At 43.1% G+C, this 13,151-nt stretch overlaps 1 protein-coding gene across 1 annotated transcript in view; it reads left to right on the top strand.

Annotated features, from left to right (window-relative positions):
* Positions 1 to 13,151, top strand: part of plxna4 (plexin A4) — a 198,836-nt gene that overhangs the window by 179,405 nt on the left and 6,280 nt on the right. Inside the window, exons 26-30 of the mRNA XM_068306872.1 lie at positions 727 to 830; positions 2,764 to 2,863; positions 4,992 to 5,182; positions 8,385 to 8,554; positions 12,462 to 12,674. Of these exons, the coding sequence (XP_068162973.1) occupies positions 727 to 830; positions 2,764 to 2,863; positions 4,992 to 5,182; positions 8,385 to 8,554; positions 12,462 to 12,674 (778 nt within the window). The remainder of the gene's footprint in view (positions 1 to 726; positions 831 to 2,763; positions 2,864 to 4,991; positions 5,183 to 8,384; positions 8,555 to 12,461; positions 12,675 to 13,151) is intronic.

Genomic DNA, 13,151 nt, shown 5'->3' with positions numbered 1-13,151 from the left:
GCTTTTGTTCTGCTTTTGTGTGTGTGTGTGTGTGTGTGGGTGTGTGTGGGTGTGTGTGTGTGTGTGTGTGTGTGTGTGTGCGTGCGTGCGTGCGTGCGTGTGTGTGTGTGGTTAGGGTTAGTTCTAATGTAGTTCAGTTGTCAGGTGATATCGTTGTTTTTGTGTTTTTGCGTTGTTTAATAAAAGGGGTGGTGGTTAAATGCATTTCAGGTTATTTATTGAAAATTATGAAAATGAGGTAAGGTGATCTGATAATTATAGCTTTCTACTTCCTCTGTATCCTGTTGGTGCGGGGGTTGCATTTGAGTCTACCGAAGCTCCTGGGGGGATATAAGAGTATCCGCATAAGGGGTTTAGAGCAGAGGATAAAGGTGTGACAAGAGAAAGAACCAATAGCACCTCCAGAAATCGGAGCTTAACGGCCGGTGCTTCAGATGGGAAAAAGAAGAGCACAAGCCCTGGGCACACAGCTGTAATCATGCCCATCGATCGCACCGGTGAGAGAGATGGAAAGAGTGTGTGATAATTGGGTGTAATTGAACTTGCTTCTCGTTACCGTCTCTTTACTGTGTGCAATTTCTCTTTTTTGGCTCTATGGCTATTTGAGTCCTACCGTTGAGGTTTTGTGTGGATCTCTTCTTGTCTTTGTGAAATTTTAAATATTCTTCTGAAAGCACAAAGAATGTCTCTGTTGCCTGAATTTTTTTTTTTCCTTTGCAATTGCAGAGTGGCGTCAGGGTAGAGGACAGCGTATGATCCTGCAGGATGAGGACGTCACCACTAAGATTGAAGGTGACTGGAAGAGGCTCAACATGCTGGCCCATTATCAGGTACCAGTATATTCGGAAACACGCATGAAACAGACCCTAAATTAAATGTCAGTGTCAGCGAGAGTCAACAGGCTGGCAGCGCGAGGCGCCGTTGGAACGGGGTTACTGAGCCGATAGAAATCAGGGACCAGATAACAAAGACGGACGTTCATTCATTAATACCAGGAAGGCATGTACGAGCTCTGTACCCAAAACGTCAAACTCGCGTCTGCTCAAAACGTGTCAGCAAGTCAAGGAAACCACGAGGTTGTGAGAGGAACAAGCAAAGCAAACCCGTTCTAAAATGCACTCAAGGATATCTGCAATTCCGCTCATTTTTATAATTATATTTTCTTGAGATGTTGTGATTTTTTAAATGTAAAAGTCATTTTCTTGGAGATCTTATCGCTGTACTAATCGAATAGGATGCACTTTATTGATGGACACCAACCCAGACGTGCTACTATATTCGATCTGAGGATGTCCTCCAGACATGTTAACTAAAAACTATTTATCTTATTAGAAGCTAATATGACCGACCAGACACACTCAATAGAATCATGTGCAGTTCTTGATTAAAGTAATCCACTTGGATTTGCTACTAGTCAACCTCAAACCCTCATTCTGCCTTAAAAGTGACATTCAGCATCACCAACACAGTGTAAAAAAGTTTGATATCTTCAGGAAACCATCATCTCAATTTAGCATTCAGGATATCAGATATTTCCGCCTCCATAATGAGGGACAAATATCTCCCCCGCCTCTCTTTCGGGGAACTGTGCTCTCTCCCTTGATCCTCTCCTGCAAATGTTATTTCCTCAAATGCCACTCCACCTTTTCATTATGTTCCAATGTGCTTTGCTTGTTCATCCATTCAGAATGTAAGAGAAGCGATGGGGGAGCATGCTTAAGGGTGCTGGAGATTTGAGGTGGGGGGGTGGGGGGGACTCACCACTCAGGAATAGGAAGATCTGCCCTGTGGACCTGCTTACAATAATATTACCATATGTGTGTGAAGAGTAGATTGAGTGATTGGATGGAATGATGATACAATCTAACACACTCACACACACACACACACACACACACACACACACACACACACACACACACACACACACACACACACACACACACACACACACACACACACACAAATGAATTCCCTGTCCCATACACCTACACTATGACAGAGATCATTTCAATTAACCCAGCCTTACCCTGCAGCGTGGGAAGCCAGATTATACAGAATTAGGGGTTAACTGCGTGTGTGTGTGTGTGTGTGTGTGTGTGTGTGTGTGTGTGTGTGTGTGTGTGTGTGTGTGTGTGTGTGTGTGTGTGTGTGTGTGTGTGTGTGTGTGTGTGTGTGTGTGTGTGTGTGTGTGTGTGTGTGTGTTGGGACAGAGCACATCCCAGTCCTAGTTAATTGAATCATGCTTTTTTGACTGGAATAGGAGATCATTTCATTTATTCATATTCTCATTCATCCACACATTCGCTTACACACAGATCACTCACGCACGCACGCACACGGACACACACACACACGGCTTGTTTCATACACATACTTTTCAAACATACACACTTGACCCCACCCTGCATGGAAGGTATTATTTAATAGAGAAGATGGGTTGTCCCCTCTGCTAAAACCTGTCATTCATCGTGATACAACGGTGTGTGTGTGTGTGTGTGTGTGTGTGTGTGTGTGTGTGTGTGTGTGTGTGTGTGTGTGTGTGCATGTGTGCGTGTGTATGTGCCTGCCTGCGTGCGTGCATGTGGTTGTGTGTGTGTGGGCTGGATAGCACAGTAATATTGTGTTATCACCATCCAACAAAAATAGATGGAGAGAAATGTAGAAAATAACACCAACTCAATTATCTATGGGTTTAGAAATCTGAAAAAAAAGAAAAAAAATTCTGCACATTCATTTCCATAAAAAACTTTTTGTCTCCAGGTTCCTGATAATGCAGTAATGGCCTTGGTTCCCAAGCAAGTTACAGCCTACAATTCGGTGAACAACTCCACTGTGTCTCGAACCTCTGCAAGTAAATACGGTAAGCCAGTGTGTTTGCATTTAACTTCAGTCAGGCAGCTGCTTTCTGATGCAATCAGACATGTAGAAAACACTTAAAAACATGCTGTATATTCTTCATAATACTCATGGCCACTTATTATGTCCCATAAATTGTGCATATTAACAAAAGAAGTGCAAATTTTGATAATTAATTCTGATATCTTCTCTGGTACAGGAGGAAAAGTGTTCCTTAGGTCATTTAAATTAACCCAATCACAGGTGACAAAGATATATGAATAGAAACTGGTCTTTATTATCTGTATTACTACAATTAGTACCACAATAGTCAGGATATCTGTTGGGAAGCATCTGCAGACCAATGTAGGACAACACAATCCTAGAAATGCATGAAACGGTACCTGAAACAGTTGAAAGGTTTTCTGAAACGTAATAAGAAAGCAAGTAGATTTTTTTTTCTTCTGTTGTTCTGGCCTTTTGAGATGAAAGTAACTCCGGTGCCGGTGTTTTATCCAGCCTGTCCATCTGCTCCGAGCGTCACCTCAAATCTCAGAAACCATCAAGTTAATATCTGATCAAAGGCCCAACCTTGCTGACCACAAACACTTCAGACACATCAAACGTAGTGCCATGTTATTAGCATCGCCTCATTTCCATGCGATCTCATCTCGCTTTCTCCGGCGCCAAATGAGATGAGATAGGACAAGGTGCGACGGGAAAAGGGATGGAGGATGCCAAGAATATCTCCAATTTCTTTAAGGGATTGACTTCAAACACAAGAGTGATTCACTTCACAACCGGGGTGATGCTTGAGAGCGACTTTGAACTCCTTCTGAGCACAATGGCCAAATAGTGGAAAAAGAGACAAGGCTGAATTTAATAAAGCTGCAGAAGAGGGAACAGGAGAGAAAGACGTGATAAAAAAAAATACATTGATCAAAACAGAGACTGTGTTCCATCTCAAGCCATGAATGTATTTGAAATATTTCCATCAGAAACAACGTCAGAACAATAAACTCTTGGATCGTCGTCGATTCCAACTCCCTAATAACGTATCTCTGACTCCGAATCACCTTCAGGTTTCTGATTTCTTGAAGAAATAATCAACAGAAAATGAACATGTTGTTCGCTTTCCATTTTTACGAAGACCCGCCTCACATTGTGTCGCGCTCACACAAGCTCAAAAACAGTAAGAAAATTAGTGTCAGACTTGTCCAGCGTCCCTGAAGACATCCAAGTATTACCAGCCCTGTGGAGAATACATGACACAGGTCTAATACGAAAGCTGCATTTGATAATTATTCAGTAAAGTGTGGAGAAGAGAAAAACATTTTTCACTTGATCATAGTGTAATTAAATTTTAGGACCTGCAGACACGCACACACACACACACGCATGCACGCACGCACGCACACACACACACACACACACACACACACACACACACACACACAATCCCTGGATCTGAAAGCCTCAGCTCTCCTCCTGCTCCCCTTTTCCGGATAGATTGATTTCTGCCATGGTGAGAAACGTTCCCTTTTCCAGTCCTTTCTCCAAACCGCACCCAATGATCAATTCTTTTTCACACTGTGTAAACATTCATTGAGCCGTGTGTTTGGAAATGTCATGGCCACTCCGGCCATTGGGTGGGCCATACATATTTCATCTCTTCTGACACCTGTTCGATTTTGTGTCAGCCGGCATCGCCGCGTCTTATCCCCTGGAGAAGGAGGCATGAAACATTAACCATGCACACTTTCTGAAACTTTCATATCCAATCTCAAAGACCTGTAAATTTGAAGCCACATGCCAAAAAAATATTGTATTCCAGAGCTGACATGGAGGTTGTTGTTTTTTTTTAACTTGTATTTTTAAATTGGTTTCAATTTTGTTTTGTCTGTAGCTTTCTTGTTGTCTTGTTAAAAACACACTTCACTTTTTTAAGGTTTAAATAGGTGTGTGGTTTTTTTCCCTTTGTGTTTGTTTTTTCTCTTTGTGTGTCTGGAACAGGCAGGGAAAAATCAACAAAATACAGCAATTTATTTTCAGCAAATAAGAAAAAGTAACAGTCGCTTCTGATATTTTCAGTTCTTTTTTCCCCTAAACATTAAAGACATACATTGTGATCTAATGCATGTTGTTCCTCACAGAGAACATGATCAAGTACACTGGAAGCCCAGACAGCTTGCGTTCTCGTACGCCGATGATCACTCCCGACCTGGAAAGCGGGGTCAAAGTTTGGCACCTGGTGAAAAATCACGAGCACGGAGACCAGAAGGAAGGTGACCGCGGCAGCAAGATGGTCTCCGAGATCTACCTGACGAGACTCTTGGCTACCAAGGTGTGTGTTTTAGAAAAATCCCATGAGACCATGTAATTTTGCAGTAAATAAGAAAAGCATAATGTGCTTTATTCCAGCACTTTGACAGTAAATACCTTAGAGGTCAGAGTAACCTTCACCTTGTGCTACAGTGACTCAGAAATCCCTCACGTTATTTAAATATTCATGTTTACTTTGGATGAGTCATCTCACTGGAAAGGATTATTCTAATGTATTCCTTCATGCCCTCGGGTGAGACAGAAAAAATAGATATTTGTGTTTGTTTGCTCTTTTCTTTCCTGCTGCATCGACACGCCAGCATATCAAAAAGGGTAAAGAGCCGTGGAGCTGGAGAAGGTGTTCCCGTGATGAAAAAATGATTAGGCAAAAAAAAAAAAAAAAATATATATATATATATCAAGAAATAGCTACAAAATGAGTCTCTTTGAATGTGCTTTGCAACAATGGCCTCCGAGAGAAAAAAGAAAGTTAATTTGATTTGAAGGGTGAAGTAACTTTGATCCAACAGCCGAATGTACATTTCCCATCCACTCTGCTGTCTTTCATCAAGAAATTCACTCATTCAGACACAGATGGAAACATACAGCAAGAAGATCTGGACAAAAAAATATTATTTTTTTTGATTTGGGAACATTTTGGTTTGTTTTTTGTTCTTAATCCACTGCCTGCCTTTGTTAAGCAGTTCACATGGAGAAGCTTGGCTCAGTTCTGTGCATGTAATGTAAATACGCATTGGCGGGAGCCTAAAACGGCATGCGTCACACAGTAAACACATGCAGAAAGCAGGGCATCAAAAAAAAAAAAAGAGACAGGACAATTGAAACGTCTTGCACTGATTAACCAACCGCAAGAAATGCTAATCAAGAATATGTCTTGGGCAGAGACAAATCAACGCAAAAGAACTGCTTCGTTACAGTTGGGGTTAGCTGTGTGGAGTAAACCCTAACACAGCTGGAAAAGAGTAGAAGAAAATCTGCAGTGAGGTACTGTCAATCATGCAGGAAGTGCCAATTTTGAACATTTGAAAGGAACATTAGCTAATATGAGCTGCCAAAAGCTAGAGGCACAGAAGTTTCATGTGCAGATTGAAGATGCTGGAGATAATATAGCACAGACAGCCAACTACTGATCAATTCATCATCAAAGAGAAGTGGAGTAACTTCCTCCTTGCTTCCAGTCAGTTTCTTTCGATGAAACCAGGAATTTACACTAGAGCTATGAGGCAATGAACTCAATGAATTAATCAAATTGCCAATTGGAGGCAAATTTCAAAGCTTTAATATACACAATTGTATTGTGTTATTCTTGAGGATGAGTCTTCCTGATTGCTGAATACAAAAAAAAAAAGTTGACTGGAATCATTCCTTGGGTCTGTGGGAAACAGGATCATGTTTCTCAGACAAAGTATTTACCGTCTCCTTCTCTGATGTCCTCCAGCTGCTCTGCCTCAACTCTCACCGATTTAATACGTTTACTGAAGCTGTCAATCAAGGTTCAGGGATAATGTGATCATGCTAAAATTGAAAATTATAAGGGAGGTATTGTCTCCTTGGTTTTCCTCCCACACTCTGGAGCAGAAGGTCTTCAGCTGTGGTGGATGGGGGTTTTTTTGTGCTGGCAGACAGGTGCCTCTTTTTCCTTTTTCTTTTTTTGGTGTTGTTGTTGCCTCTCTCGCTTGCAGCTGCCTGTACAACTCACACTTGTTGAATTGGTGCACAAAGACTTCAATTGTGGGAGTGATGGTTAATATCAACACGTCTAAAATAATGCCTGTGAAGCTGCATGGTTGTCTTTAAAACAGTTACATTAGTCGCATCTACATTATATATGAAACACACTTAATTCACCTCCCGGCCTCCGTGTGTCGCTCTATTTACCTGCCGTTATCCCATCCCATAAAGCAGGAAGGCAGTTTCTGACCGTGGATGGCACATCATCTTTCCAGACAGATTGTTTTTTGTCAAATAACCTGTTTATCTTGGCTGGCCATCTATCTTGGTGAGGAATGATTGGGCAGACAGGAAGTATAATTGACTGCGTTTGGCTTTCACCTCGCCAATAAATACCTCTCCCTGGCAACGCCGCTGACGTCTTTCGTATTAACTCCATCAGTGTCACCGTGACTGAGAGGGGGTACGGTCTGTGTTCATGTGTGTGCAGAGAAGAGAGGGGGACAAAGTGAAGGAGTGCATTTTCTGTCCAGCTCTACCTCATCGCATCTCCTCTTCTGAAGTTCTCCTCTCATTTTAACACGTGGAAGGTAGAAGCAAAACATTAGAGACACGGCATCATGGGAATCCCATTGACAATGACACTGATACATATAACTCCCCATTGACATTGGGGATGAAGTAAAACGCCCCCGGCTTCACCATTTGCAGACGTGCACTGGTTTTTGGTATCTGCACACATATATGCATGGTCTCATGAGAGGCTTGGTCCCCCCCCCTGCCAGCTAATGCAACTTGTCACTGGGAAGGCACGTGGGTTTGATAAAGAGGTATGAGATTCCATCTTCCTAGAAAAAAACGATAAGCTGTCTGAAATGTGGGCCACATTAGAATTATAGCCGTGATTGTCAGACTAACAGGATCCGCTTCTCCCGCTCTCCTCTACCACTCGTGACACGGAGATTCCTTGTCGCCCGTTCCAACCAACCAAAAAAACAAAACAAAACAGATTTTCATTTGCTGGCGCTTGTGCACACCTCATCTGCCACACTCAGTGGATTCCCCTCCTGATAGGAAACCTCTGTCATTTCATTCCCATCCCTCACTCTCGTCTCCTCTCGCGCATCCCGTCGGCTCATTCTTTACAAGAGGATTAGATTCTCTCTCGCTCTCTCCTTCCTCTCTCGTCGTCTCCTCCTCCTCCTCCTCCTCCTCCTCCTCAAAGTCGCCAACATTAAATCAAATTAGGGTCAATGGTGCATTGTGGGAGCTAATCCTGGAGCAGAAAGAAGCTTAGGAGATGCGCCTCCTGTTCCCAGATATTGTTAAAAGTCAGCTGTGAAATAACAATTTTGCCCATCAAAGCTGCAAGCTGATTTAAAGGGCAGGTCTTCAATATAGGAGCAAGCAAATAAGATGGGAGTAAGGGTACATGTACTGCATAACTCCTAAGAACTTCTGTTGATTTTGTAACAAAGACTTCCAGTTTAGGGCATCACATAATCGGTTTTCCATCTCTTCCCCCCTCGTAGGGTACGTTACAGAAGTTTGTGGACGACCTGTTTGAGACCATCTTCAGCACGGCCCATCGAGGCAGCGCCCTGCCGCTGGCCATCAAATACATGTTTGACTTCCTGGATGAGCAGGCCGACAAACACAACATCCACGACCCACATGTCCGACACACATGGAAGAGCAACTGGTGAGTTAAAACCCACCTCCACGCTGAGAAAGGTGGACTCAAACAAAGACGTAGGTGATGAAAGCCTAACGTTCGTGGCACTGATGACCCAATCAGAGCATTTTACACATTTCTTGTGGTGTTGCCAGGATATTGCCCTGCGTCAGTGCCAAGCTTCACCACACGGTTCTTCCCTTCCTAATATCCATTAACCACAGGGGCACATAATCTTCATTAAAGGCAACCACAAGGGGCTAATCCAATCGGCTGCCAAGACTCTCCATCTATTATCATGGATAACTAGGCCAAAAAATGTCTGTCACCGTGGAAATTTCCATGTACCCTCCCAGGTGGAGGAAGTGCCCCTCCAAATTAAAATCTTATTAATTTAGTCTTAACCAACCTCTGAGAGTCCACCTTAAGGGGTAGCTAGGGGTTAAGTATCCAACAGTGCCCCAGAATGCAGCAAGGAGAGAAATGAAAAGGTGAAAATAGGGAGGTGGACGCAGCGGGAGTTAAACGCACACTAATATCTCATTAGCCTCCTGGCCTCTGTGTAGATCCCAGCATGCATCACTCAGCCAAGTGCCCAAGGGAACCTTGGAGATAGGAGGATAAAATTGATGGGCATCAAGGCACAGATGGGGAAAAAAATGGAAAGACGAATGGGAAGCTAAAGAATGTGGTGAAATGTGATTTGCTTCATGCCAAGGTGTTAATTTTGATTCTTTCCTTCATCTACATTATTGAGTTGTTTTCAGTCTGCCGACGGTAAAGTGTGTCTCTTACACTAGACTTAAATGGAATGGGCGCTCACTAGAGGGCTCTGATTGGATACCAATTCATCATAACACACCCATTACAAACAACAAATTGTACGCAACTAGATTGCGCCCCTGGTACTGCAGATATCTTCGCTGTATGGGATGTACATATGCCGGTATCGTTATGGTTCTTGCTGTGGGTGTTTACCCGTACCCTCTAATCATCTCAAAAGAGTGCAATCTTGGCTGCAACAACAACCTTCACTTTGTCTGGTGATCAAGAATAATAACACCATTGCTCCTCCCATGCTGGGCCCCCCATTCCATCAAACCGACCAAGCCCAGTGTGAGAGCTCCTACACCCCACTGGTACCCCCACCTGACTTTCAGAGTTTGCCCAACATCCTGTAGCCCCTTATGTAAGGTAATCTTTCAGCCTTTAATTCTTCAACCTAAGACCTGAAAGAGATCTAATGATGGAAATCACAATTTATTCAAGGCCAGGAGATGATACGATCCCTTGTAGTACAAGGTTATAATTCACAGCAGTAGCTAGATAACAGTAGGTAAACTGTTGCAGCTATAAATTTTAATAGTGCGAGCTAAAATGCTGTTTAAATGTTAGTTGTTTGCGGAGCTTATGGAGTGTACAGTATGGGTGCATGCATGACTCACTGGCTCCTAGAGCATCTCCAGATGGCCTCTTTTGGATTAGCAGCAGTGTGCCATCATTTCCTCTCATCCCCACCACCCTTTATTTGATGTGTGTGTGTGTGTGTGTGTGTGTGTGTGTGTGTGTGTGTGTGTGTGTGTGTGTGTGTGTGTGTGTGTGTGTGTGTGTGTGTGTGTGTGTGTGTGTGTGTGTGTGTGTGTGTGTGTGTGTGTGTGTGTGTGAGTGCGTGCTTGCCCGTGTCTGTATGTTTGTCATGTTTGCTGGGATGCAACAGACAGAATTTTAATTATTGTTCAAAACTGGCTCATGCATCCAACTTTTTCTGCATCCAGTTCCAACCTGCTCTTCATGGCAACGCTAGGACTTTTAGGGTTGAGCTAGTTTGATTTAATTAGACTATTACTACATCTCAGCTTTGCGTGTGATCTAGATAAAGTTTTCACATTGCTTCAAGCCCTTGTGTCCAGGCTTACAGCTTGTTCATGAGTGGATCGCAGCTTCCCAATTCACACGAAAGGTCATGTCTTTATACCTACTGAGCTCCAGCTGGAACATTGCCCAGGCTGGTCATCTTTATATGGCCATTAATTCAAATCTCACATCCCTGCATGAAAAAGGTCAACCCCGGTCACCTCCGCATCCGTGCTGTAATGTCTCAAATGGGATGCCCTGGGTCACCGGTGACCCTACGCCTGCCAATGGCGAGCAGCTAAATTTGGCTCATCTGGAAGAACAGCTCAAAGTGTCAGCCGGCGTTACTCGTGAAGGGCTGCAGGGAGAATCGGTCGTGTGGACACAATGGTGTGTTCATTTTTGTGTCAAAACATTAAGAGATGGACGCAGTTGGCAGAAAATAGAGCTTCTAATAATATGGTTGTTTTCCTTTTTTACAATTAAAATGTTTGAGTGGTTGGTTGGCTGGTAACAGTTGGTTTTTAAATGGGGAAATAGTCATTTGAAATCCAAAATTTACTCCTAATTTACTTAATTCTATTTCTCAACACAAATAACAACTAACATAAAATAACTTTGTTATGTGATCAACACCCTACTATCAATGAATTGGGTAACCATGTCTTTTTATATACTAAATAACACACTTTTCTGCATTGATGGACAAAGCAATACTCTGAGCAATGCTCTGCACACTTATATTAGAGCTGCCCTTTATCTGGACAGCTGATAGTCATCCTAATCCTTGACTAATGAGACTGGCTGTGCCATTCAGATCATTAGCTGACAACTCAAAAAAGCGGTCTACCCTTCCTATTTTGAGAAAATAATATCAGAAACAGTTACATCTTGGGGGGAGATGTCATTATTATAGCGTCCAGTCCACTGCTGATTGGAGCAGCACATACCTCAAAGCTCCGGGCAGGTGGGGTATGTCACTGACAATCAAGCGGGCACAGCAGTGGTGTTGATATCCCCTTTGATCCCTGCATCTAATTCCACTAGATTCTTTGCTTAGATTAATTTTGAAGCCGTAATGCAGGGGTTTTGGGGGGTTTTTTCTTCCTCTGAGTCCAAATCCTCTTTTGTTAGATTGTACATCCAAATGGCTTTGTGGGTGGCTGTGCTAGGATAAATGCTTAGTCGGACGCAAGAGAAACAGTGGGGGTATTTAAATGATTGTATTTCAGTTTGGGCTTTGTCCCATCCTTTGATATTTTCCCACAGAAAAACTTCCATGCAGGCCAGACCGCAGTATCTTTACTGTTTGATTTTCACCACTTCAGCTGAATGTGCATTGCCCAGAGAATACAGAGATTCAAGAAACACTCAGCTCTTTCTTAATACCACCTGAGCCCTTTCACTGCAACACAGATAAAGCCAACCCTATATCTATTCATTTTGGCAGAAACAAGCTCAGCAAATACACAGACTTGTATATTTTTATTATTCTGGACAGGCACAAAATAGGACTCGCTTGCACAAACAAGTTAATATGAACTGTGTCACTGTGCAGCCCCCAGGATGGACCCCTGGACACTGCTGGGGAAAAAAAAAAGAGAGCCAACCACTGCCTGTTTTTAAAGATAAAGGCTTTATTGAATTGAGCTCACGCATCAAATCGAGCACATCGGCAACATCAGGGCCTGTGTACTCGCTTTGCAAAGTGAATGAATCCTCGTCCCCTCATGGCTCATAACATGCTCATGTCTATTGCCTGACTGGCTGTGGCAAATACAGAAATGTCATTTAGGGACATAATCTCAGAGCAGTTCAACAGGACACAGGCTGTTGTTCCACTGTACACTCTTTATTTCTCTGTTTGGGCATTCTGTCAATGAGACGTTACCAAACAACTGGTGCAAAAAGCTCGTTTTTACCAGTTGACATTTCATTTAGATGTTGTAGTATAATTTATATCGTCGAAAAACAATATGAAATATTGAACTTTAAAGGGCTCCAACACACCAATAGGCCATTTGATGATTAATAGGAAAGTTAAGTCAACATATACAATCTCTTTCCCATTTCTCTGCAGCCTACCTCTGCGTTTCTGGGTCAATGTGATCAAGAACCCCCAGTTTGTGTTTGACATACATAAGAGCAGCATCACAGATGCCTGTCTGTCTGTGGTGGCCCAGACCTTCATGGACTCCTGCTCCACCTCGGAACACCGTCTTGGAAAGGACTCACCCTCCAACAAGCTGCTTTACGCCAAGGATATTCCCAGCTACAAGAGCTGGGTAGAGAGGTGAGCTGCTGGTGAAAACACAACACTCCAACGCTCCCATGTGCATGTGAAAACATCAGGAAACCTGCATTAGTCTTGTTTCATTCCAGCACACACACACACACACACACACACACACACACACACACACACACACACACACACACACACATACACACACACATACACACACAACACAACGGCAAAGCTGTGATCTATGGACCATGAAACACAATCCAAATTACAACACAGTGGGAATGGATGGCAGCGCCCAGGGCTCGAGATCTACAGCACCGGAGAGTCAGAGCTGTGGGAGGATGCAGGAAGAAAGAGATAGACTTTTGCAAGTAGGAGGCTGTAGGAGTCAGTAATTTGTTAAAATGAAAGTTTTATTAAATTTATTTGTCAGCAGGGAGGAGAGGGGAGAAAAGGTCCTAAATAAATGATGGGGTTGTCTGAAGTGGGCAGACTTTGTGTGCCGCTAGCTTTATCACAAGG

This window comes from Antennarius striatus, chromosome 22, assembly GCF_040054535.1.
Source record: "Antennarius striatus isolate MH-2024 chromosome 22, ASM4005453v1, whole genome shotgun sequence".
Lineage (NCBI taxonomy): Eukaryota > Metazoa > Chordata > Actinopteri > Lophiiformes > Antennariidae > Antennarius > Antennarius striatus.
This window is presented reverse-complemented; position numbering and strand designations above follow the sequence as displayed.